General features: G+C 36.6%; 1 protein-coding gene across 3 annotated transcripts in view; it reads left to right on the top strand.

Annotated features, from left to right (window-relative positions):
- Nucleotides 1-11,705: 11,705 nt before the first annotated feature.
- The window catches only part of LOC140165905 (uncharacterized), a 33,658-nt gene continuing 18,047 nt past the window's right edge, over nucleotides 11,706-27,316 (top strand). For 2 of the 3 annotated variants that reach the window (XM_072189250.1, XM_072189248.1), the window contains exons 1-14: nucleotides 11,706-11,834; nucleotides 13,280-13,406; nucleotides 14,143-14,413; nucleotides 16,251-16,367; nucleotides 17,044-17,160; nucleotides 18,322-18,441; nucleotides 20,687-20,800; nucleotides 23,050-23,163; nucleotides 23,342-23,455; nucleotides 23,590-23,703; nucleotides 24,370-24,609; nucleotides 24,731-24,844; nucleotides 26,310-26,456; nucleotides 26,778-27,104. In XM_072189250.1, coding sequence (XP_072045351.1) covers nucleotides 14,176-14,413; nucleotides 16,251-16,367; nucleotides 17,044-17,160; nucleotides 18,322-18,441; nucleotides 20,687-20,800; nucleotides 23,050-23,163; nucleotides 23,342-23,455; nucleotides 23,590-23,703; nucleotides 24,370-24,609; nucleotides 24,731-24,844; nucleotides 26,310-26,456; nucleotides 26,778-27,104 — 1,876 coding nt within the window. In that variant the 5' untranslated portion in view covers nucleotides 11,706-11,834; nucleotides 13,280-13,406; nucleotides 14,143-14,175. The remainder of the gene's footprint in view (nucleotides 11,835-13,279; nucleotides 13,407-14,142; nucleotides 14,414-16,250; nucleotides 16,368-17,043; nucleotides 17,161-18,321; nucleotides 18,442-20,686; nucleotides 20,801-23,049; nucleotides 23,164-23,341; nucleotides 23,456-23,589; nucleotides 23,704-24,369; nucleotides 24,610-24,730; nucleotides 24,845-26,309; nucleotides 26,457-26,777; nucleotides 27,105-27,316) is intronic. The other variant, XM_072189249.1, reaches the window with a different exon arrangement.

Here is a 27,316-nt window from a genome sequence, read left to right as displayed (position 1 = left end):
TTTTTGCCAAAGCTCACTACCATTCACAAGATACCATGAGATACTGTGAACTACCAAATCGCAACAGTTCAAAATAGTTGCTTACCTTAATAAAATGATATTAATCAATATCTTACTAATTAAGGCACATTGAGGCATGGTTTTTGGTGAATATATAGAGTAGAACATGACATACTAATGCGTCAAATGTCAAATACGTCACAACTGCCGACGATATATTGTTAATGTGATGAAGCCAAAAAATGGCATGTGCATTGCTTCTGAAACGCTGAACAGTGGATGATTAAATTCTGCAATTTTCTGTTAACAATTTCATTCTGGAAGTTAATCAACGATTCTTGAACGAGAAGTGATTTGCGCAACTAACGTTTGGCTACTGAAGATACATATAAGGCCGAGTCGTAGCCTGCAATGTTTAGTGCGGTTCATCATTTGATAAAGATCAGGCTGACTATAAAAAGTCAGTTGTTTGTGAAACCATGGCAGGAAACAGCAGTTTTAACGAAGCGGGAACGGATTTCATATGCTCGCCATACAATACTCTGGTTCTCCCAACTCATGAAATAGCTTCTAATTGGATTCACACATACCTGGAAAGAGTAGTCTACTTCAGCGTCATTTTGGTAATATATGTTGTCGGTTTTGTCGGCAATTCTGCGTTCCTTTACATGGTAGCCAAGATACCATCAATGCATACTTCTGTGAACTATTATCTGGTCAATTTAGCAATAACAGATATTGTGTTTCTGACACTCTCAGCGCTTTACTACCTACCCGTTTTTCTTCACTCCTCTGTTAAAGAAAACATCCCCTTTCAAGGAGCATTAAGCTGTGTTCTTATGTTTGCCCCATCCATGCTAAATTACTATTCTTCTTTAGGGATAGTCACTGTCATGTCACTGGATAGATTTCTTGCTATTTGTTACCCTTTACGACATCGACATCTAAAGGGTAAGAGACGCACTATTAAGATAATTGCTGCTGTTTGGGTTCTTAATATCGGCCCGTCGGCATTTACAGCGATACAATATAGCAAAAATACTAAACTGTGCATCAGTTGGCCAGATGAAGCTATTTTCAAAACCATGCCACGTACAGTTAACTTTTGCATGCCTTACATCACGAAACCAATTTTCACCTTAATGGAACCAATCATTTTTCAGGCTGCCTTTTTCTTACCGATGATAGCTATATTTTTTATGTATGCAAAGATAATTGTGGCATTAAGCGCCAAGAATCGAGGTATTACTGGTTCTGATAGCAACATCTCATCAAACGCAACAGAAATTCGAAATCAGGTTACTCGCACCTTGGTCATTCTTGGTACTTTATTCTTCGTTCTTCAACTTCCTTTAAGATCTGTGTCTGTGGCGACATTCATCAGAAGATTGACGGGAAGAAATATAATTTCTGGAGATTTTCGTCAAACATTTTTAATCATCGCTCGGATTTTAGTTTTTATGAATTCTGTTAGTAATAGTATAGTGTATGTAGCGAGTAGCGCGCACTATAGAAAGGGATTTTTACAAGCCTTTGGTTTTGTTCGATCTGAATCGGTAAAGAGAATTAAAAATACCCTTAGTGTTACTGAGAGCAAAATATGAATTTATGTTTGTATTTTTCAAAAGTGTCTGTCTCTTTTTGTAAAACCTGAACTGAGACGAGATATTTCGAAGTCAAAACTCTTTACAAAATAATTGTATAGTTTAAATACTAAACAAACGTTAATAATTATTGTCTGTGTTATATTATGATTAAATTACGTTATTCATAAATATTTTTAGATGATGTTCAGACATTCGTGTAAATGAATTTGATTAATAGGAAACAATGTGTTATATTTTCAATGTGATCTGATATTGGTAACAAACCACTATACTACCATGACTACCGTCAAACAAGGCAGTGTAGATCAGCTTGCTGAATATTTGATGAAGGCAGATGACACAGGCAGCATAAAATTCACACACGAACCGGTAAAAGATAAACGAATACCCTTTCTGGACACGCCTGTAATTCGCAAACCAGATGGCACAATCAGACTCTTCATCTGTAGGAAACACACCTATACTGACCAATATCTGGACTTCAACTCACACCGCCCATTACAACATAAATTTGGTGTGATTAGAACTTCATTGATTAGATCTCAGCGGATAGTTATATATCCCAAAGACAGACAGAAAGAAGAAGACCACATCCACAATCGCAAGCCATAGTAATACTTCCACAAGTACAAGGAGTTTCGGGAAAACGTCTTCAAGAAACACAACATCGCTATCGCCTTAAAGGGTAGGCGATGTATTGTTGGTCGAATTAACCAACACCAAAGTCGATTATTATTATCTAAATCATTAAATGCTGTTTTATTTTTATTATTATATTATTGAAAATAACACTTTGATGTTTTGCAAATCATATACTTGATTTATTGTTTTTAATAGTTACGCACGTTTTACATATGTGTTGCTGTTTCAGCCCTCTTTACAACATAACTCATGTACCACAGGACCTACAAAAGTATAGCTGTGGTATTTGAATTATTCTACACACTCGCTACGAAATGATAAATGCATTTTTTGCCAAAGTTCACTACCATTCGCAAGATGCTGTGAACTACCAAATCGCAACAGTTGAAAATAGTTGCTAACCTTAAAGCTCACAGCACACTAAGAAAATCTCCTGTGCATTAAAAAGACAAAGTTAACGGGAACCCATAGAGACCATGGGCTACGTATATGAAATAGGCCTGTCAAAATTGTGACTTTGTCTATGTGGCCGAAATTGTGACTTTGGCTATGTGGCCGAAATTGTGACTTTGTCTATGTGGCCGAAGACTTCTTCGTTATCAGATCAACACAAATCGGCCATATCAGAACATGTCGCCAGAACAAACAACATTATAGACTGGGAGGAAGCAAAGCTTCTCCACAAAGAAGATATACCAGATATCCATTATGGATTCGTCATTGTGGAAACAAAGCAATGAACAAGCCCTAGTCACAATCATTATGACCATTGGATCCAGAACAATCCTAAAAACACTACATCTTATAGAAACACCACCAGTGCTGCTGAATGAAGTCATCACTAAATAACTAAGAAAGAAGATAAGTAGGTTTCAAAACGTCGAGTCTCCATCAAATGTGAGTACTTTATACATGGATATTTTTCATAGAACTTTAGCTAGTAATTGAGTATTGAACTATCTAAATAAACCTCTACTAGAAAGTTGTTTACCTATGTATATGTAATGCGATCAAGCAAAATCAGTCGGGACTCGGAAATATTAAATTTTCAGTTTCTTATAGGATAGTAAAAAGCATATATAAAGCTGGAATTTGCAGACAATTCTTATGGTCGATACTATTGAGGAGTTTGATATTTTTGTGAATAAACTGTAGTATGAATGGTAGGACGCGCCATCCATATCCACATTCACTACGAAACAGTCCTACTTGGTTGAAATTAGATCAGGTACATGTGTCGGTTTTTTAAGTTTTTTATTTATTTATTTATTTATTTATTTATTTATTTATTTATTTATTTATTTATTTATTTATTTATTTATTTATTTATTTATTTATTTATTTATTTGGTTATTTATTATTTATTTATTTATTTATTTATTTATTTATTTATTTATTTATTTATTTATTTATTTATTTATTTATTTATTTATGCATGAAATATAAAGAAAACATATTTAAATCAATATTAATTGTGATATTTTGGCCTAAATACATTTGTGTAGGAAGATTGTTTAGCAAGGCTTTCGAAAGGAGTGGATACGTGCAGTTGGCCTAAAGCCTTGGGTGTATGATTATAACATAGTCAATTTACCACACACGGGTGAAGGGGAGATGTCCTCCAACTTTTTCCAATGTTAGAATTATTATGGCGGAAACAGCCTCTAGGAAAAAAATAGGCCAATTTCCACTTCAGACCTATTGGGTTGTATAAAGGTGCTTGATTTTGCTTAGCAGAAGACAAATCAAAATGCCACTTGGTATCTCGGTGAATGATCTTGTAGTGATTTAATTTGTCATTTTTTGTACGGTTCAAAATTAACACGATTTACATGTAAAATGGAGTTGTTTATTTGTTATCTACATACACTTTAAATACAGTTTACAGTTAAAGAAGTATCAAAAGGTGTGTTGGGACATTTCTTCCAGGTTTATGTACCATTAGAGAATGAATTTGGAGAAAACCTTCTGATAATTGCAAACACTCGCTGAGCAGCAAGATCTTCCCTCTGAGCTTTTAATGCGATAAGCTGATTATCTATTTGTTTTCATGAATTGGAAGACATTCTTTGATGTATTACTGAGCTCAATCATCTGAAATTACTGGAGCGTGAGCCACCCATGCTGATGGCTCAGCATAGTATTTTATTAAGAGAAGGTTTTCTCCAAATTCGTTTCCCAATGCCTTTGTTTTGACCTCATGTAACCAAGAACAAGGACACGACTTCGACAAAACGTTCGATTCCAGGCTGATACATGTTTTCAATGTTAGGTTTGGCCCCGTGATATCTCTCTTCAAAGTTCAATTACGTATATTGTGTTAATACAAGACAAACCGCAGCTGCTCTGCTGTCAATGACAATGGCAATGATCCTTAATATTTTAAGTCTTCATTTTTCTACAGTGGTGTTGAGGTATGAAACAAAATTAACCTTGACATCAGAAAGACATCAAGTATTCAATGTTTTAAGCCCATGTATAATTAATGATAAAGTGGTATTTGTCCATGAAGTTTGCATGTCTATATCTTTTGATGAACATAATAGTTTTGCTTTATCAATACTAGTCTATTTGCATTTAGAGTATATCGTATATTTTGGTTAATGTTTTTGAACATTAGGAAACGAATTTGGAGAAAACCTTCTGTTAATAAAATACTATGCTGAGCCACCAGCCTGGGTGGCTCACGCTCCAGTAATTTGTGATTGAGCTCAGTAATACATCAAAGAATGTCTTCCAATTCATGAAAACAAATATATAATCAGCTTATCGGATTAAAAGCTTAGAGAGAAGGTCTTGCTGCTCAGCGAGTGTTTGTAATTATCAGAAGGTTTTCTCCAAATTCATTCTCTAATGAATTTGGTTGTTACTTATATCATATCTTATTTTGTGTTTTTGTTCATTGTGATTGATGCTCATAAAACATCATGATAAAGAGTATCCTCATTTTGTATATATATTCATGTTTGTATAATTATGATTCGATTATGTATACATGAGGAGGGGGTGCGTGGGATGCGTACATGGGGTGAGTTTGTACCTGATGGGTGTAGGGGTATTGGATGTGTATCTGTTTGTGTGGGAGTGGTGATATGAGGCTGAGGATGCATGGTGTGTGAGGAGGTGTGTAGTGGTGGATGTATAGGGTTTGATTGTGATATGGGAATATGACGAGTTTTGATTGGGATTTGACCAATATATTTGCTCATAACTTTGTGCCATTTTATTCGTATATTCAATTTAATTGTACTTTATATGTTTATGCTTTATATACTCATGTATCTCTATGGTTTTAAATGTTATGCAGGGCCCTGTGTAAAAACAGCATTTTGGCTGATCGGGCTACCCTTGGTAAATATAATGTAATAAATAAAAAATCATACGTTAGATCGATCTCGACATTATTAGAACCAATGTACTTACTACTGTTTGGTTTCTTGGTTTCAGACCAGCAACATTTACAACAAAACAATATAGAAACAATACTAAATGTACATCAGTTGGCTAGATAAAGCTGGTTACAAAACCATGCCACGTTCTGTAAACTTTTACATTCCATTTATCACATTAACGGAACCAATCATTTTACTAGTTGTTTTTTTTGGCCGATAATAGCTCTATCGCTTATGTACACAAAGATAATTGTGGTATTAAGTGCTAAAATCGAGGCCGTATTAATTTTTTTTGGTTCTGATAACAACGTCACATCACACACAAGTTCGAAATCAAGTTACTCGCATCTTGGTCATTCTTTAACTTCCTTCAAAATATGCCCCCTGTCGGGCATTCATTAGAAGCTTGATAGGAAGAAATTAAAAACCTGAAAGTGTGTATTAAACATTTGTGTTCATTGGGAGACGTTTGCATTTGGCAATTTCTGTTACAGATAGTATATAGTGTATGTGACGAGTAGCGCGCGATAGAAAGGGGTTTTTTGCAGGCGTTTGGCGTTTGTGCCAAGAGAGATAAATCCAATCCGCAGGAATCTGTGTGTGAGTCCACGAGTAGGGTCTTTACTGTCAGGGTACCTTACATTGAAGGCACCCTCGGAACGACTACGATGAGCGTTCAATACAGCAGGTGTTCCAACTGCATTTAAACCTCATCCGATATTACGACTGACCTTAGTTGCACCGAAAGAGAAGGTCGATAAGTTGAAACAGTCGGGAACAGTTTATAAAATCGCATGTTCTGATTGTCACGCCATCCATATACATCGATGAGACAAGTAAGACGCTTGAAAAGCGACTTGCGGAACACAAGTCAAAAGCAGCTGGCTCCAAATCGGCCGTGCAAGAACACGTAAAAGCGAGTAAGAACACACACCAAATAGATTGAGACAACGTACAAGTACTGGAGAAAGAAACAAAAGATTTCCCTAGGAGGGTCCTGGAAGCCATCCAGATCAAGAAGGGCCCTCATTTAACCGAGGATTGTAACTAAATCCTGTGTGGGACAACCTGATCAAACCCAGCGGCATCAGGGGCAGGACTTTTTCCGATTTCGGTGACGTCATCGAGTGTGATGTCACCTGATCAGGTTGGTCTCTAGCCGTTTCCAAGAAATACATCAGAGCCAACAACATGCTGATGACGAGGAAGTTCCTCGAAAGCGCTTCCTGTAAGCGAAAATATACAAGTAGTGTTGAAATTTAATTTAAATTACTTTCAATAATGGCCTTGATTTTTAATACCAATGATTTTAAAGAGCAAAATTATAATATCTCGTAGAAATAAATGTAATGAATGGCCTTTGTATAAACTGTATTATTTTTTTTTAAATGCAGACAAGTTGATTATATTTGACCTTATAAAGGCATTTGTTTGTTTTGCAAAATAGATTATTTGTAATGTAATTTGGACATGAAGGTCAGAAATTGAAAGTTGAAAATATCTAATTTTGGCAAATAAAATGCTCTTTTCCAAATCTCGTCAAGAAAATAATAGATAGGCCTATAATCAAATTTTTGGTTTATATAATTTAATTTCGTAATTTCGTCAAAGAAAATAGTTTACTGTATGACTTGATTGATTAGTCCTGAATTTTTGCTCGATTATATTTTGTATTATATTCTTCAATTTGTCAAACAATTTAGTTTTAACTTATTTTGCTTGATTGTATTGATGTATTTCTTATTTAAGATGGGTTGACCTTTCAATGCACTAGCATTGTTCTCCTAAGGTACCCAGGTGGCACAAGGCCAACATTTAAAGGAACAATAACATGCGCAATACAAACTAGCACACATATTCTAAAAAAGTAGTCAGCAGAAAGAGTGGACCAGGGTCAGTGGGGGCAGCCGGAGCAGACACCCGGGCACATGCCAGACACTGGACCACAATCCCAACCGAGACAGTGGAAGATCCCCTGGCTGATCAGAGAATAGGGTGACAACAACAACAGCCCCCATCTAGGAAGAAAAGTCCAGCAATCCACATGCGCCCAGGATACGGCCCCGATTGTCCATCCCCCATCTAGGGAGAAAGTCCACATGCGCATTAAAATAAACTATAAACGATTGGTTTTGGACACAATTTCAGCAATGTTTCTATCCCATTTGAGGTCGTCCTGCATCCAAATACCCAAACTTTTTGCCTCAGAAACAAAGTTGAGGGGAATATCATTGATTTTGATAACATTATTGGGTGGATTCCTCTTACAACAGACCTGTAGGGCTTGAAATTTCAAAGGATTAAATTTCAGATTATTATTGGCAGACCATTCACTGAATTCATCCAAAACATCTTGAATTTGGCTGGATTTTGGGTGGATATAGTTCTCAACAATATTGTTAAATCATCAACATATTTCCAACATTTTGTTTTAGGCATACTACTTGATACAGCATCATTGATTATAGTCTGAAAGCCTATTGGACCTAGTTTTGTACCTTGTGGGAGACCTCCATTTACAGTTTTGTAGTCAGAAAGAACATGTTTATAACGAACACACTGTTGTCTATTGCTGACAAAGTCAGACAACCATGGCACAATAGATTCACGGACTCACATATGGATAAATTTCTCCATAAGCGGAGATCAAGTCAAATGCTTTTGAGAAATCCGTCAGGCTTTGTCAGCGCCTTGATGAAGAAAGTGAAGCATGCTAATTGAATAATGTGAGGTTGCCACACCTTTGACATTAACAAACTGTTGGTGGTCAATGTTATGACTTACATCTTCTAAAACCCCCTTGGATATAAAACCCTCCCTGATATTTGCAGTCAGTTAGTGAGACAGGACCACAGAGTAAATTCCTTGAGAGGGCTTCAATAATTAGCATGAGGCGCATTGTTATGTAAATAGCTTATTGTCATTCAAATTTGCGCCCTTAGCGGTAGTCATGTTATGCAGACGGGGCCTGCATCCATGCCAAATTGATCAGTGAATACGTATAATCACCTTTCTTTATTAACTATATAAGCTGGTATCTTTTTACCTTTTCTGTTTCGGGAGCTCCATTGTTCAGAAACGAAAACGCAAGTAATTGACTTGTTACGTTCGGCTCATCGTGCTTCTCATTTCAAGAGGTAATAATAGTGCTGTCAATCACACTTATGTCGTCTGTCAATAAATATTGGATAAGTCAATTATATGCAAACTGGTGCTTCAAGTGGGCAATCTTACTCATGTCTCTCATTTAACTAGGTCCAAACGCAAATTTGATGTCATTCTTGTCTATATTAATGTGACATTTAAAAACAAGGCTGTCTGTCTCTCCCCTCCCAAACTCTCACCTGTGTCATCTTTTGAATTACGTGGATATCTGAATTTTATTGGATGTTGTATTTCATTTACCCTTCTCCCCCTCTCACTATTTTAGCAGTAAGCCTATGATCAACGTCTCCTCTCCTCTCCTCTCCTCTCCTCTCCTCTCCTCTCTCCTCTCCTCTCCTCCTCTCTCCTCCTCCTCTCCTCTCCTCTCCTCTCCTCTCCTCTCCTCTCCTCTCCTCTCCTCTCTCCTCTCCTCTCCTCTCCTCTACTCTCCTATCCTCTACTCTCCTATCCTCCCCTCCACCCGATCATCTCCTTGTCTCATCATCCCCACTCTCTCATTTCCCCTACTTCGAAATTTGCAATCTTTAACATGTTTAACAGCCTGGTCAATGAATGACAAATAATATGCATTTAAAATAGATTTGAGCCTGGCAATTTTGCCTGAAGAAATTATCAGATTACCAATTCCAGTGAAAGAAATCCAATTAGTTTCACTTCAACTCACTTCTTTGGTGCTGCATATTACCACACACGCAAGTTTTAAGGTGTATTTGGGACGAAAATAATTCCCCGTTTCCATGGTTTCATCTCTACATAATCATAATGACCGATTTTTTTCGCGATTGCACGAACAAGAATACGTAATTCTAGGCAACACTTATTAGTGTATATTTCTACGCTGGGCTAATTTCACGACGCAAGTCAATTGAAGCCGTACAATTTATCGCGAATTTACGACCGTAACATTTAGACACTTCTTTTGTCTAGATTAGCATCAACCCTCTCAATTCACGTTTCATGTCAGAAATTAACATAACTCCCGAAACCGACCAACTTTTCAGTAGACAACAAAAAACTAGAATAAAAGGATTGTTCACTCGTACCATGCTAACCCGTCAAAATAACAATGAGATCCGAAACCGAAAACTGAAACCGAAACAGAAACAAAAAAGATAAAACAACGTGAATACCGTTTCGTTATAAAAAACGACTGAAACTACGTATTAATGCCATATCCGCGCGGGTCTGCATACTCGTGGAGTATGCTAAGCATGCTAAGCGTGCTGATCGCGTATGCAGTAGAGACGGCAAGTATGCGCTACCTCGCGACGTGCGCTAACTGTGCGTCGCGCGTTGCCAATGGCCGTATTACATGGCCTTGCTTTGGTCGCATGACTAATATTTTCCTTGATTTTAATCTTATCTATTGCTTATCCTTTATTCTCTGCTGGTCAGTTGGAACAGATTTCCCCTGTTTTTATATTAACCCTTCACATCATAACAGAGGACGTTTTATGTTAACATTTTATATAAAACATTGTTATAAAACTTTTGTAGATAATAGTTATTTAAAACATTTTCGTAATCATACCTAGAGTTTTTTTATCATCAGATAGAAAGACTTCTGCTCATCTTCTCTGGTGAGACAACAGGGCTGGGGTATCTTTCCATATCAAAGTTTAAAAATCTGTCATATCAATTTCCTCAATATGTTGTTTTGATACAACTTATGAGGGGAAAAGTTTGATTTTACAATATTTCGATATTATTTTTTAACTTTGTAACTTTATTATGATTAACATAACTGTATTTCAAAGCGTCAAAATATCATTATTTTGTCCCAACAAAAATAATCCAGGGAATAAAATATTCATTCATGTTTATTTATTTTATTCAACCTGGGCCGTTTCTACTGGTGCACATGCATTCTAATTATTTGTCTATAATACCTTATACAAGCATCAGCAAGCACTATTTGTCACAAGATTTGAAAAGTAAATAGCCTATGTACACACTGAACACAAATTATGCACATATACAAGCTGTATTTAAGTACATGCCGAAGCTATCAGTATTAAATGATATATATATGACCTTCACGATGCTATTAATTTAGCCCAAAGATTAGGAAAACTAGCAAAACTGGTGAACTGGTACTGTTCAAATAAAACATCTGCAAATCTTGCTGCAATTTCCAAATAGTATTTCTATTACTTAAATAATTATTTTTGTTATTTCTTTTAATAGAAACACATTACTGCCTGTGACGACTTTATCGTATTACTTACATATCAAAATCAAGTAATAATTACAAAACTCGCCGTAAACTATCACCTCTGTGGGTGTTTGGGATATAACCGGCACGAATATTTTCTCAACACTGCGGCATGTGAGAAAGTAGGTCAATAGTCAGAGAATACAGGGCAGGTGCGGCACGCCGCACTCCGCCCAAAAAACTGTAAAAGTATGCATGGAAAAGTTCGGAATATAAAAATTTGATTATTTCAGGATTGTGGTGTTATGTATTTATTTATTTATTTATTTATTTATTTATTTATTTATTTATTTATTTATTTATTTATTTATTTATTTATTTATTTATTTATTTATCCATAAGTTATCCGTGCCTATTTATTTATTTATTTATTTACACTATGGTCTCAGGTGATACGACCTCAAACCAGTGATATTTTTCGTATTGCATGAACAAAGTAATAGTATTTCTTTAGATGCAGTGAACCATGAACAAGGAAATAAATTATCGATTGCACTTCGTACCATTTTGTGCATATAACTACAGGCAATACTAATTCATCAATATATATGTTGCTTTGTTAAGTAGCGTAGTCGTAACAAATTATTTCGACATGTTACTTCAAGAAGGCTATATCTACAATAGCTGCCAGGTGTCATATGTGTACAATATATACGTTTGACAAATTATGCATACTATAGGGCAGCTATTGCCGATATGATCTTTTTTGTACTAATAGTCAAAATCACCTCTACACCAGTTGTGCTGCTTGAGTTGGAGTTGTATTTTCATAATATTTCCATTTCCCGTTTTAGTGGTGTGAGAAGCGAAAAGGTAAGTGTTTTTTATGATTCCTATGTTCAAAGTTATGCAGTGTTAAAATTAAATGAAAAGAGTAGTAAAAACTAGCAGTAAGTCTACAAACGAAGCTGCGAAACGAAACATTTCTTCATGATTCGTCTACGCAGACGAAAGCATTGTTAATAACCATATAAATGACCTTGATTTACAGTGTATATGATGTTAATGTTTGCAACAGGTACATTGACATTATCAGGAACCCTTTCAGCTCATCGGGTCTGCTGATGTCTTCACATAAATAGTATTTTATAGCATTTAGAACAAATTGTCTAAAATTGTGTATTTTTGAACATGTACCCCAAAAGTCACTGATTGCGACTTCAAAATGTATGGCGGTGTTGTGAATGTGATCAAACGACTGTTGTAGTTGAAATAAGATACCATCAATTGCCTCGGGCACAGACGGTATCCTATTCCTGACATCGGGCTTTTTAAGTTTATAGTTTTGGTCACGTGGTTTCACATCGTTGTTACTAAGCTCCCAAGTGCTTATCGATTGCTTTGTCTCTATCAAAGTCAAAATAAACAAAAGAAATATTTTAGGGATATTTCGTGATTTCACATTTTCTTTTTAGGGTTTAATTCAAGTATGGATATCCACACAAAAAAAGAGTAAATTGTGTTGTATTTTCTGGCTGTTGATAGACTGTTGTCAAACGATCAAATGTGTCCCTTTAGATCATGCAGTGTAATATATAAGGTGCAGGTACATTTTGTATTAAAGTGTGGTGTTCATGTTCAAATAAAGAATATTGCACTGTAAAAGAATGAGACCCATGACATCTTATTGACTGATAAAACAAGTGTACAATCGCTGTTGAACATACCACTCGAATAGGAAGATTCAGGTTTAAGTGAAACCAAATTTTACTCACTATTTTGACGGTTTCGCTTTTCATAATCAAAAAGTATCATCAGAATATTGATTGATGGTCACTTCTTCCGGTTGGACGTATCCCGACCACAGAGACTGACCAACAATTGAAATCGGCTATTACAGACCATGCAGTTCAACATAACCACGTAATAGATTGTGACAATTCAAAAATCCTTAGCAAGGAGTGTAACACAAATATTAGACACATCAAATAGTCCATTTTGATCTGATGATTAGGGACGGTGGGACCCACTATCTTAGCCTATCTAAGTCACGTATATGATCCTCTACTGAGTGACAATGCTACACCCTCTGTGCTCGGGATTCGTCCAACTGGAAGAAAAAGTCAAATTTGATTTTGTTGACTGCTTTGTTGTTGTTGTTTTTGGCCTTAATTACATCTACACAAAAATATTTTTTAAATCAGACAAAAATATGACATTGCTATGAATTGTGATGATAAATTTGCCATATTGAACTGGATACAAAACAAAAAAACAAAAATGATGATTCCTTTTTTGTTGTTGTTGTTGTTTAACAGGTAGCGCTACATTTATATGAATGATAATAGACACGACTGAGAATGCGTGTGATGCTTGATGCAGGACTAGTGTTGGTAGCAACGTTTAGGCTACTTGCAACACAGTCCGGAACTACTCTAGCACAAGGTTTGTTCGTTACTTCCTATACCAATTAGTAATGTATTAACTGCGCAAGGTAGTAAACATAGCCATCAGGAAAAACATTTAGTAACGTTATCTAAACCCTACTGGGCACGAAGTCGATTTGCCCTTCACTGGTCCTTTTCGACACATGGGCATAGGAATTGAAAAAAAAAGCCTTTGTAATGTAAACCTGTGTCATATTCTTCGTCATGTCATATCCAACTCCACGATAACCAAAGTCTCTGTAAACACTGATAATTGAATTGTCTCCTTCGCCGGTTAACTCACTGTCTTTATGCAACTACCATGTATCAACATTAATGTAACTAAATGCAACATTTTTAACTGGCAAAGATAGCGTAATTTTATTATAGATTAGAGATATTAGATTAGAAGAAAAGCAATATACGCCAGGCGGTTAGTTTACTACCTGTACGCACATTAAATATATTGTCGGAGCCATTCCTCGTGTGTCCTTGGTTTAAAATCATTTTAGAAACATTAAATACATTGTCGATGCCATTCCTCGTGTGTCCTTGGTTTAAAATCAGTTTTGAAACAGGTAATGTATTGAGTTAGACGTGTTTACAAAATCTGTTACATCTTCAAGTAGATAATAATGCAGTTATATTATGTCATATTCATAAATATTATAATTTGATAAAATTTGAATTCACGTAAATGTCTTATCCATTTTGTGCTCCTCTTATTATGGTAGTATGTATTATTTTTTTTATAGTGGTCTGCGCTCCGGACGAATTTGCCTGCGCTGATGGCACTCAATGCGCATATAACGGTTACGTGTGTGATACTTTTGCCGATTGATTGTCATGACAACAGTGATGAGTCTGGATGTGAATGCGACACAGTTACTCAGTTCCAATGTGTAACTGGTGGTTGTGTGGACATAACGTGGATGTGCGATGGTTTGGTAGATTGCTATGATGGCAGCGATGAAGCGACAGAAACCTGCACAACAGAAACCACCACGCAAGAAACAACTACACAAGGTTGTAACATGTTTGCACGGTTGTTTGATGTGGCCATTTATTAGTTTTTCAAACAAAACATCACGAACAACCCAATTTTAGGCTTAAACCGCTTAAAGAGGTATCATTTCCAACTTCAATGTTCCCTCATTTACAACATTATTCAGTTTCACAGCGGTTTTTAAAGCTTTTTCGAATATAAAATGTATCTATTTATGACAAGATTGGTGGCGCTATTAGATATTGAAAAGCACCCTTTCAGCCTTTTAATACAAATAATTCCTTTTATTTTTTGATGAAATATGTTTATAAAATTTCTTTGTTGCTTTTTTCACCTATTCCACCGGTTTTAATGACAGTATTGATCACCTGCCCCTTGGAAATTAAGAAATATGATTTATGATAAATAGCGCCACCTATAGTTTGCATTTACTTAATAATGAAGCCAATTCTATATACATCAAACAACCGTGTTTGACGACCAGCCATTTAAAATAATAATAATAAATCCTAATAATTATACCTTACTATATAGGGGAAGGAAACTTTCAATTTTACAATATTTTTTTAACAATGGGAACATTTAGTATACAAAATCCATGTAATAGGACGTAAGTATCAGCCTCTTTCTTGCACTTTACAAAATACCCATGTTAGACGAGGGTTATGTCATGTCATATATTCTGATCAGGGATATGAGACATATTTTCCCTGTTCTGACAGACATCAATAATGAATTAAGGTTAGTAACTATACTGCGCCAATAAAGTATCCTTACATTTGGAAAAATAATCACAATTCACAACTGAACCATATTGGGGTAAATTTTTTAATAGATGCACTATCTAATCCTGCACAATATGACACCACATTGAATCCAATGTGACTTCAAGAAACAACGTTACAAGCAGTTGATTAGACGAAGGTCCTGTTTTAAAAGTGACAAACGGGCCTATTCAAAACTCACAGACTAGACATATGGTTTGAGAGTGGTGAATGACCAATTTATTCGTTTGACTTTAATTTAAAACAAAAGGAACAAAGGAAAACTGAAACAAAAGAACTGACAAATAAAATGAAAGTTATGAAAAGTACAGAGAAATAAAAACTGCTTTAAATAACGCTTCATTGAAGAAACTGTGTTGTCTCTTTGTTGCGCTTGTTGGAATCTTTTTGCGCCTTGTATAGGCCAGTTTGTCACTTTTAAAACTGGACCTTCGTCTATTCAATTGCTTATAACTTTACTTCTTGATGTCACATTGGATTCAATGTGGTATCATAATGTGCAGGATTAGATAGTGAATCTATTAAAAAATCAAATTTACCCCAATATGGTTCACTTTTGAAATTGGGATTATTTATCCAAGTGTAAGGATACTTTATTGGCGCAGTATATTTTAAACTGTTGCGATTTGGTAGTTCACAGCATCTTGCGAATGGTAGTGAGCATTGGCAAAAACTGCATTGCTCAGTTCATAGCGAGCGTGTAGAAGAATTCAAATACCACAAATATAATTTTGTAAGTCGTGTGGTTCTTGAGTTACGTTGTACCTAAAGAGGGCCGAAACAACATCACCTTTGTAAAACGTACATAACTTTAACAGCAATAAATCAAGCAAGTTTTCAAAGTATATGATTTGTAGGATGAACTTTTGCAAAACATCAAGGTGTAATATTTTTCAATAATTTTATATTGATCTAGATACTGAAAATCTAGACAATACTACTCTTACTACTCGTCTACTCTTAATATCGTTTGCTTAATCTTAATAACAAATAAAATCCCAGACACTATTCTGAAATTAATCTATATTCCCTCAATTTAGTACTAAGTAAATGATGCGGTTACTTTTTTTAGCTGTTGATGAGTGTCTGGCGAACCCTTGTTTAAACGGAGCGACTTGTGAGAGTGATTTTATAGGCTCGTATACCTGCACATGTTCGTCGGGCTGGACAGGTGTTAATTGTGAAGAAGGTAGGTTCGAATGGAATTGCAGTAATGTGACCCATCCATGACCCATTCTTACAGAAAGAGGCACGTTTAGGCTTGCAACCTGCGAGGATAGTTTTGGATCATACATGTGTCAAGTTGATCAGGTGCTAATTGTGAAGAAGGGAGCTGGTTGTTCTCATTGAATAAAAATTGCAGTAATGTGATCCATCAATGACCCATTCTAACAGAGCAAGTCACATTTTCTTTCAACCTTTGAGAATATTTTAGGATCATATTTGTGTCAAGATGACCAGGTGTTACTTGCGGTAAATGGTATTACAGTAATATATGAACATTTCTCTAATTGGCTAATATAATCACATTTGTAAAAGCTATAAAATATCGACACCTCGTTCGCCAACCAAGCCGTGTTGATGTTGATTAACCCATCACACGATAAAACGAGCGCGCGAGTCGGTAAGTGCCAAAATTACGATAACGTGACCGAATCCCTTTAATATTACCTGATGAATATATTGTGCGGTGGCAGTGATGATGACGACTCGGATGTTGACAACGACAGTGATGCTAATGCTGCTGTTGTTGTTGGTGGTGATAATGATGCTGGTGACGATGGCGATGATGATGATGATTAATGATTCAGGACATCTTGTTTTCAATTTCTGTTTTAGTTAATTGTTTTTGCTTTCCCAATCAGATATCAATGAGTGCTTGTCCCAACCATGTCGTAATCAAGGACGTTGTATTAATACGTTTGGTCAGTACAGATGTGTTTGTCGACTTCCTGGAACGACGGGAATCAACTGTGAATCACGTGAGAAGAATATGTACTCGTATATAGTTGGCCGCAACCGCCACAACGTGGAGCTGCTACGCGTAGCATATTATTCTCTACGCGGAGCCAAATTCACAAATCATGTTAGAGCTTTTCATTACGCGGAGCCTGTAGATACATCTTGGTTATAAAAGAGAGTCAAAATTGATGTTTGATGCGGGGATTTTAAACGAATTGAATGTAATCAAACCATGAGTTGTAAACAGGATCGATACCAGCCTGCTTACAACATAATACAAGTTACATATTGGCATATAATTTATAGTCATCTTAGTCCATGAATTTCGCTGTGACAGCCTGTGTGGTATACCACCACCACTCTCTGAGTCTGACTCATGTTGTTCAATGAACTACCGTATGGTAAATATTACGAGAAGAAAGTCCAAACTATGGTAGTGTTGCCCATCTGAATACTAATTCCGTTCGTATTGTTTATTCAATGATTTTTGAATGACGAAAACCTTCGTGACCAAGGGTACCTTGCAACTACGCGTAGCTCATCGCTCAAATTCAAGAAATTAATCAATTCACTCCAAGAAATGAGTAAGTGGTATTTGATTGGTCAGGTTTACCTCCTCGTAATGACAAGCTCTAAGCCGATTGATCAATTTAGTTCCGCAAAGCGAAAAGTAAGCTATGCGTAGCAGCTCCACATTTTGGGAGGTTGCGGCCAACCATACTCGTGTGTGAATGATATTTAAGAGAATATGATTCTACTCTGTAAATTTAGCAACATTGAAGACCTTACTTCGTTGCTTTAACCTACATGTATTTTAAAGCATTTTTGAATGCTCGTTCATATTTGTCAACACTATAATACTACCTACTACAACGGACTGTATTATCAACAGTGGAACCAGTCTTCGACGTTTCTCTGTACCTTCCATAATGTCCAGCTTAAATTTTGAACTGATATGAACTTTTTGACAGGAAACATTTCAAAAATTTATATTGATATCACCTCCTAAATATAATTTCATGAAAAGAGTCTAGGTAACATAACGTCCGGTTCAGTCACTCTATGACATGTTTTAAATCGCCGGTTGCTTAAATGGTAAAACTTAACCCAAATAACTGATCCTTGAAAATAATATATATTCCCAAATTTAGTACTAAGGCATTGATATTGTTACCTTTTAGACGTTAATGGGTGTCTGTCGAACCCTTGCTTAAATGGAGCAACCTGTGACAATTACTTACGTGAAGGCGCGTATACATGCACATGTGCCACGGGTTGGACAGGTGTCCACTGCGGCCAAGGTAAGAGAACCGTTATGTGTTATTGTCACAACAAAACTAGACATTTTTTATACTCACAACACGCAACATAATAAGAACGAGATTGTGTTGATGGATTTTGTCCAGTACAATTTTGTTTGTGAGCGAGGTGAAATGGAAACCACGGTGAAACACGTAGGATGAATATCATGACATACTGCAGTTACTGTCCGTTTTCCTATACACAATACACAGTGCTCTCACCATTGACACGTGACCTCTACAAATGATGTATGTTGGAAGAATGGACACTTGCCTAGTTAACATCACTGTGTGAAAAATAACCAGCCAATATTTAATTTATTCTCCAAACTTCTAGCAAATATATTTCTCTAACATGACCTAAAATTACAGCTAGGTTAGATGTTCAGAAATGGTCGCACTTTTGTAAAATATGAGTGAGGGCAAAGCATAGCTAGCTCATAGCTAGCCAACTCCCCGTGTTAATTGAATGGAGATTTGACCGAAAATATTGAGCTATATTGGTAACGGACCGCTCCGTTCTGAAGGATGCCACAAAAACAACGGTACAAGCTACATTTAAACTATTCTAAATAGGTTCTAGAAAATATAGTTTTGTAACATGTCCTAAATTTTAGCTAATTTAGATGTTTGGAGAGGGTCGCACTTTTGTGTTTTAGGAAGGATATGTAAACGACAGATAACACCAAAAATATGAAGAAATTATTTCCAAACCGTGTTAAGTCAACAATCATTATGTTGTTCATTTTGAAGAATGCTGGTTAACAAAAAGCAGGTCATTGTCTCATTTCGTGAACAAAGGTACACATACCATTGTTTCCTTTCGTTTCCTTTATAATCGGTTTCCCAACTGAAGCTATAATACCAGCTTTATTGCGATGTCGCACATGTAAAACAGACACTTGTGCACAACCAGAGAAGATCTGATTTAATCAGTTGAGCTGCTTCAATGAGTGTTATCTTGGTTTAATAGCTTTTAATGGGGTTTAAGTCCTGCAAAGGTCGAGATGAATTCTACTGTAGACATGACTGCATCATGAGCATTCGAGCATTATGTACCAGTATAAAGATGAAATTGAGAGAAATAGATTTTCCCGGTAGATTTTACTTTGTAATTCTTAGTCAGTGGGAGTGGTCTAGTTCGTAGACACATAATCTGATTGGACAATCGCATGATTTTGGGTGCCGTCTATCAGGCCGTAGACAACCCCTCGTCATCATAAGTGTTGATAACGCGTAACACACTTGTAGAGGTGCGTGTATGTTTCGCATTGTATGCGTAGACTAGTGCGGAATACGTGAAGTTGTAAACAAGTTTCGTTCATTTTATAATAAGGGGAGTTTTTATGACGGGAGCTTAGTTTTTGCTTTAAAAATAGTTTACAGTTATTAGAATATTATTTAAATTACTAAGGATGAGAATAAACGGTAGGAATTTTTGTTTTTACTATCCTCTACATGTACCCAATATTTTTTTATCCTAGTGGATACCGGCTGCGTCGTAGAGGGTAGTAAAAACGAAAATTCCTATTGTTTATTCTCTAATTGATATCCATTCAATGTTATTTAAAACAAAATTTAGAATGAGAGGACTAACGAAGAAACAACAAAAAATGCGGTGCTCAAATCTTATAAGAAATCTGATATGAAGTGCTGCTTACCTTAGTTTATATTCATATTTTAATACCCAAACCCCTGTCATCTCCCAGATAAGATCATCTATTGGAATGGATGAAATTATTAATAAACCAGTGTGTGATTTGTCGTAATCCACATTGCGGAACCATTTTTCGATGTTGAAAATTAAGATACCCAGACGCTCCAATTAAGACCCTGACAGCAAGTTCAGAAGTATGTTACTGCTTGGAAGCGGCCATTGACCCTGTCATCAAGTATCCAGGAACTACCGGTCGCGTAGGCGCACTTGAATGCGTTATTGATCGCGTAGGACGCTTGTGCTGGAGACGCATTGGTTAGCACCCCAGCGACCCCCCGCGTTGTCGTTAGCACCCGGTAGCCCCATGGCAGCTCCATCACACGCGTGTCAATTTGTGATTCGCGGGATCTTATTTTTCAGGCTCTGCAGCGTGCAAATTTGGCTGGTCCGATTTTTACAGTGGGGGACCTGCTCCAATGCAAAAGTTAAATAGTCAATTTTCTTGGCTATTTCCAAATTTCAAATTTTCGAATCTCATATTGTCATCTCATAATATATTACTAAGGCATGACGATGTTACCTTTTTAGCTGTTGATGGGTGTCTATCGAGCCCATGCTTAAATGGAGCAACCTGCCAGAATAACTTGGGTTCGTATACATGTGTATGTGCGTCGGGCTGGACAGGTCTGAACTGCAATGAAGGTAAGATATTTAATGACGTTATAATGTGTGATCCTCCATACCCCATTATCACGTAACTACACACAATTTTTGCAACATAGCTGAAAATGTAGAAATCGACAAAAAAGTTGACAATTGATCCAATATCCCGTCGAATTTACACAATCTTCTAAATAGCAATGTTTGCATTTAAACAATTCACGCTAATCATTGGGATGGACGGTATCCACGTTGTTGACATCATGTGCGTATTCCAGTGATTACAGTGGCGGAATGATGAAAATTCATTTGAAATAATGAAACTTTAGTATGAAAATCGTCCAGGTGCTTAAAAAATGTTCGCAAGATGATTGTCCGTAAAATAAATAAAATAAAATTAAGGTTTTATTTCAAATTGCTAGAATTTACATTTAACACACCTAAACAGAAACAATGCAATTTGGAGGCAGTAGCTTAATCAGCGCCAATATTGCAACATCGAAACAAACAACTATACAAACATCCATCCCCACCATACCCATACCCCGTAGACAATGAGGATAAAGTGCCTTGCCCAAGGACACAACACGTTGACACAAGTGGGGTTCGAACTCGCAACCTATGGATTATGAGTCTTATCCACTCGGCCACACGTGCTCCTCAAGAACTCGATAGTTAGCATATGTGCTTTCTATCGAGCGCTTTTGAAAACTACATGGAATTGTACCAAAGTCCGGCGCTTTACCTGCTAAGCTAATGAGGTTGAGACACACATTTGCAGGTTTACTAGTACTTGTTCGTATATAACTATGTGCATCGATGATTTGCTCAAAACCTTTTACACTTTTGTGGATGAGGCTCTTCATGTTTGCATGTTTTAAAAGCGCTCGATAGTAAGCACATTTGTTAAGTATCGAGTTTTTACGGAAATTGGTTTTTTTCTGCAACGTATCAGTTTAGGATAAATGGTTGCAGAAGAATGATTCACGAAGTATCGGGTGAAGACAAATGTCCTTCTATATAGGTCTGGGGACTCAGACAAAGAAAGATCACGTGGCAACCCCATAATGCAACAGGTCACCTTCAATCACACCAAACATTGTCGTGTGCGCTCGTTACGTCGTTGGAGTCTTCCAACTCTTTGAGGCGTTGATCATCTTTGACTGTTATTTTCTTCCAAGCACCACGTCCCTGCAACCTTCTTTCATAACCAATTTCCTAATACGCTGTAGAAACCAATTTGAAAACCATTTGTCATCATGGGCATCATGTGAGAATGTCTTAATTAGGCTCGTATACTTGTACACATGTGTGTCAGCCTGGACTAGGTTTAACTTAGATTACGAAGGCCTAACATAGCAGTTATGTGCATAGAGATTCACTATGTGTAAATTTGTTTTGCACAAACGTGTGCCTGACTTTGATGTGTTTGAATTTCATGCTTGAATCCAAAGAATGGGGTCACCAATACGAATAGCCTTCTCCGATGTTTTCAAAGTTCAATTATAATAATTAGAATGTCTTGTCTAATGAGCATGTAATATCAATATTTGGAGTGATGCCTTTTAATAATAGAATATCCTCGTCTGTAACGCTATGGTAAATCCGCCAAATTAGTTTGTCACCATGGGGGGGGGCAAAATGGGTACCTCCAGCGTTTTCTTTAAGCATGAAATAAATAAGATTGGGAAGTAACTATATAAAAGTAATGGAATCCGCCATTACCCTGCCATGGCGCAAAGTCTGGAACGCTATCGCAATTTACCCGTGCATTACGCATGATGCTTACGCTCTAAAGCACTAAAACTTTCAAATACATAAAATTTACCAAGGTCCATCTAGGGTTATTACTGTTTCATTGAAGAGAAATTGCTCAAGACTTGGAGCTAGTCTATTCAAAACTCGTCGTCAAACTCACGATTGTTGACACCAGGGACGCGTATTGTACGCGGTGATTATCGCTTAGTCGGGGTGCTGGTGACGCGGTTTCAACACCCCGGCTACGTAATCTCAGCACCCCAATGGCGGCTCCCATACGTGCGTCAAATTTTGTGATTCACGACGGCTTCTTTTTTCAGGCAACGCTCTGCTTTTAGTTTTAGCGTTACAAAGGCTTGCGAACTCAGCTTTTATCGCGCATTTTTGATACGCTTTTTATTATACGCGGAACACAAACAACCACGCACTTTGAATCGTAGCTTGTCAAGCGCATAGCGAAATAATCAGGAGGTACGCTATTTGCTCTCCCTGATCGACACGCACACTTCTATGTACCCCATTTGCCCTTCTAGATTTTAACGAGTGTTTGTCACAACCATGCCTTAATGGAGGCAGCTGTGTTGATGGGTTTGACCAGTATAGCTGTGTCTGTGCAAGAGGGCGGAACGGCATTAATTGCGAAGGGGGTAAGTAAAAATGTATATTTTGAATATGTGGGAATTCCGTGGCAAATAAATGCCCATTGTTGCAATATTAATCAAAGAAAGAAAATAACGATGATATAGCATAATTCACTATCTTAACAATATTTTCAGATAATATGTATTCGAAACTAATGCCGACAGCCGTTTTCTTACATTTCAGCTGAGGATGTGTGTATACCTAACCCTTGCCTAAATGGGGCGACCTGCCAGGATATACAAGGCTCGTATACTTGTACATGTGCGTTGGGTTGGACTGCAACCAATTGCAGTGAAGGTATGTTTGACCGAAGCTAACAATTTTCTTTCTAATAATTTTTTTGAGCATGAACAATAAAACTCGTATGCGTTATCTACATGTAATTTTTAGTACCGGAAGAGAAAATAATAATGTTTAAACAATTTCTGTAGAAATTAATGAGTGCAAGTCTGGACCGTGTCAACATGGGGGACAATGTATCGACGGATTAAATCAGTATAGTTGCGTTTGTCACCGTAGATGGACTGGAACAAACTGTGAATTAAGTAAGCGAACGAAAATTGATTAATATCAGCTACATCTGAAATGTTAATGTATATTTGGCATGTTCTATTAGGATCGGAAAACGAAAAATTGGTAGATAGCCCTTAATTTCGGGGAAGAATCATTTGCCATTTTGGTGAGATGCTTGCAGAACTATTTATTCCAGGAAGCATCAATACAAGTGCTTAACAGAAAATCATGTAGAAAATTATGTCATCATAATATGTCTCCAATAGTCAAGAATCTACCCTCTAACATGTGACCTTCATAGCCAGTATTGTACATAAGGATGGCTATTGTGCCTAATGCCTAATGCACTACAACTCACTGCGGGCCCACCTACGGGCCAAAGTCGGAAGTACGTACCTGTTTCCAACCTCAACATTAATGTTATAAATGTAAAGCTTCCATCCTCATTATACCGTTTGCATTAACATAGTTGACCTCCAAATCTTACGTCTTAAACAATGTAACAGTTGACACATATTTAAATTTGATTAATTTTTGGGCCCGTACTAAATTTACTAGCCCATATGGTCCTTTAACATTTCTGTTCATGTCCAACACGGTTTGCAGCCAAGATCTTCTGTTGTTTTGCTTAAATAAAGGCATTCAATTATGAGCATATCTTTGTTCAGCTTCAGGAGAATTATTTAATTTGTTGACAGTTAATTGTAAACAAGATGAATTTACGTGTAGTGATGGTGTTAGTTGTGTGCAGCAAATTTACCATTGTGACTATATACCTGACTGTAATGACAACAGTGATGAGTCCGGATGTGCTTGTATTTCTGACCATGAGTTCCAATGTTTAAGCGGTGGTTGTGTGCACAACACATGGGTGTGTGATGACTTTGAAGATTGTTTTGACGGAAGTGATGAAGCAAATGATACCTGCGCTGATGAAAGTAAGTAATTCGTTGTTTATTGTTTAAACACTCAACAAAACTATTGACTATAATATCTCTAGCAATATTTATAAACTAATTTATGACACAAGTTTTCAAGTGGGATTTGGTTACTCTATAGATACTGACGAATGTGGTTCTAGCCCATGCCAAAATGGAGGGCGTTGTGAAGATGGACGCAACGAGTATATTTGTATATGCGAATGCGGATGGACCGGAATTAACTGTGAAATTGGTAAGATAACATCAGTTTGAAAACGATCTACTTTGCTAAAATATTTACATTTCATTAAAATAATTATAAGTCAAATAACATTTATAAGTCAATGAACGAACGGAATGAACAATAATTAAAAATAACTCCGAGCAAGAAATAATTATAAGCAGACTATCACAATGTGATTAATTCGAATCGATTCGACCAGTTCTTTGATATTTTATGCTTAATGCTCTTCGTGCTAGCGATGCGCTTCAACGGAAAAAGTTGAAGTTTTGAAATATTTTCTCAAAATATCAAGAGCTATCTTAAGAACTACTGAACCAATACTAGGCTTGTTTGTACTCATTTTAATGCATTCTTCATGCTGATTCCAAATATGGTCATGACAATTTACATTTCTGAATTTTTGATTTTTTAAAAAAAATTTGAAACATGTCGTCTGCAGTCGACACCCGCGTGAAGAGAGTTAACTTACAATAGCTTTATTTTCCACCAAGAAAGTACTTTAAGTTTATGGCAACTTTCTAAAAGTACAGTTCTAATTCAAGTTATATGTAGGCCAGCTTCGGAGATTTGATGTGAGTCCTCACTCAAGTGGTTATGAAAAATAAAATGTGAAAACCATAACCTACCTCCGAGGAACATATCTTCTCTGAGCTGACTCTAGATGTCAGTGAATCACTAAACTGGACTTAATGTCATATCACGAGGGCTCTACGGTCAGTAAATATTTCGCGATCAGAGGGAATTGGCACTTTCAGGACCTTTGTTGATCAGAGGGTTTGTGCATGGTTTGTGCCCTAGTCACTAGACTGGACTTACGTTAAATCACGAGTGCTCTGATTAGGAGCTAGTTATATGCCGAGTGTCGAGCGTTCACGAACGTCGAGTGTATACAATCGTGAACCCATAAATGAGAAATAATAATTAATTAAGCTGATTGGCTGATCAACAATCATGACAACAAGTCGATAGCCCTTTGGTTGGTGGTGATCCTCTAGCGCGTAGAATTGTCGGTTACTGGTAACTGTAAATGATCACAATCGCGTAAACTGAAGTCATTGAACAACAAGCCCAATCGGTATTGTAACTTCCGGGTTTTTTTTTCAGAGCAGTTTTGGACCAATTTGACCTCTGACATATCGAGGGAATTACTATTGTAATAATGTTATCATTATTAATATTTTTGATAATTAATTTATAAAATAATCATGTTTTTTAAACAATTTTTATTCTAAGTAAAACATTTTATATAATATTTTCCCGAAAGGTCAGAGGGCAAAGTGTCCCAAAACTGTCCCACAATGCATTGCAAAATTGTTCATATCACTGAAAACTGATGGGTACTAATCATTTTGATACAGCCTGTATTTTAGGCATGCTACATCATGTGGAATGTATATAAGATTGATGATGAGCTGATGAACATGGTGTTACTTTGATAGATTTGGCTTTTTAGGAAATTTGTTTAATATTGCAGATATTTATGAATGCGGCAGTCGTCCGTGTATGAATGGAGGACGATGTGAAGATCTAGTGGACGGATATAGTTGCAGATGTAGTGATGGATGGACAGGGATCAACTGTGAAATAGAACTGTTTGAGACAACTACTGATGAGCCCATTGGTTTGTATTGTAGTTTATTTTAAGTTGTTCAAATAAATTTAATAATCACATTTGGGATTTATTTATTATTTATAAGCAAGAACGGCCAAATTAATTGGTAATAAGCTACCCTTCTCATTGCCCGCTTAAGTGTCATTTGAGTATATTTAGTTAAATTCATTCGCATAACTCGTTCAGCTAGGTTTAACTCGATTCCTCTCTGTCTGTCTGGATGTTCATCGTTAAACTCACCACAATGTGGCAAACCGGTCGATGCCCCAATATCCAATTTGTAATGAGTTATTCCCTTTTTTTCTCCTTCATTATTGCAAAAAAATGCAGACCCATCAGGTTTTCAAGTTCGCCTTACCAGTGGAAGAAATAACTACGAAGGCAGGGTTGAAGTTTTTTATAATAACACCTGGGGCACAGTTTGTGATAACTGGTGGAGTGTGAATGATGCAAACGTAGTATGTCGTCAACTTGGACTTCCACATGGGGCTGCTCAAGCAAATAAAGGTGCTGCTTTTGGACAGGGATCAGGACAAATATGGCTAGACAATGTGCTCTGTACAGGATCAGAAAATAGCCTGGAGGACTGTGATCATGCTGGATGGGGCATTGATGATTGTGAACATGATGAAGATGCTGGTGTTCGATGTGTAAATGGTAAGAAATAAAACCACACATATATATATCTTGTTTTAGTATAATGGACTTCGAGCTAAAACGTGCACGATTTCTGCAAATCTGTATTACTAAACGTTGTTCTGTATATGATAGACTCGGCAAAATGCCTAAAAGAAAAGTAACCATTCATTGCATCATCAACTTATGTGTAAAGAAATTAAGTGTCCCATCTAGGAAAATAATGAGAATGT

Source organism: Amphiura filiformis, chromosome 12 (assembly GCF_039555335.1).
Source record: "Amphiura filiformis chromosome 12, Afil_fr2py, whole genome shotgun sequence".
Taxonomy (NCBI): domain Eukaryota; kingdom Metazoa; phylum Echinodermata; class Ophiuroidea; order Amphilepidida; family Amphiuridae; genus Amphiura; species Amphiura filiformis.
The sequence above is the reverse complement of the archived record's forward strand: the minus strand, read 5'-3'. Positions and strand labels throughout refer to the sequence as shown.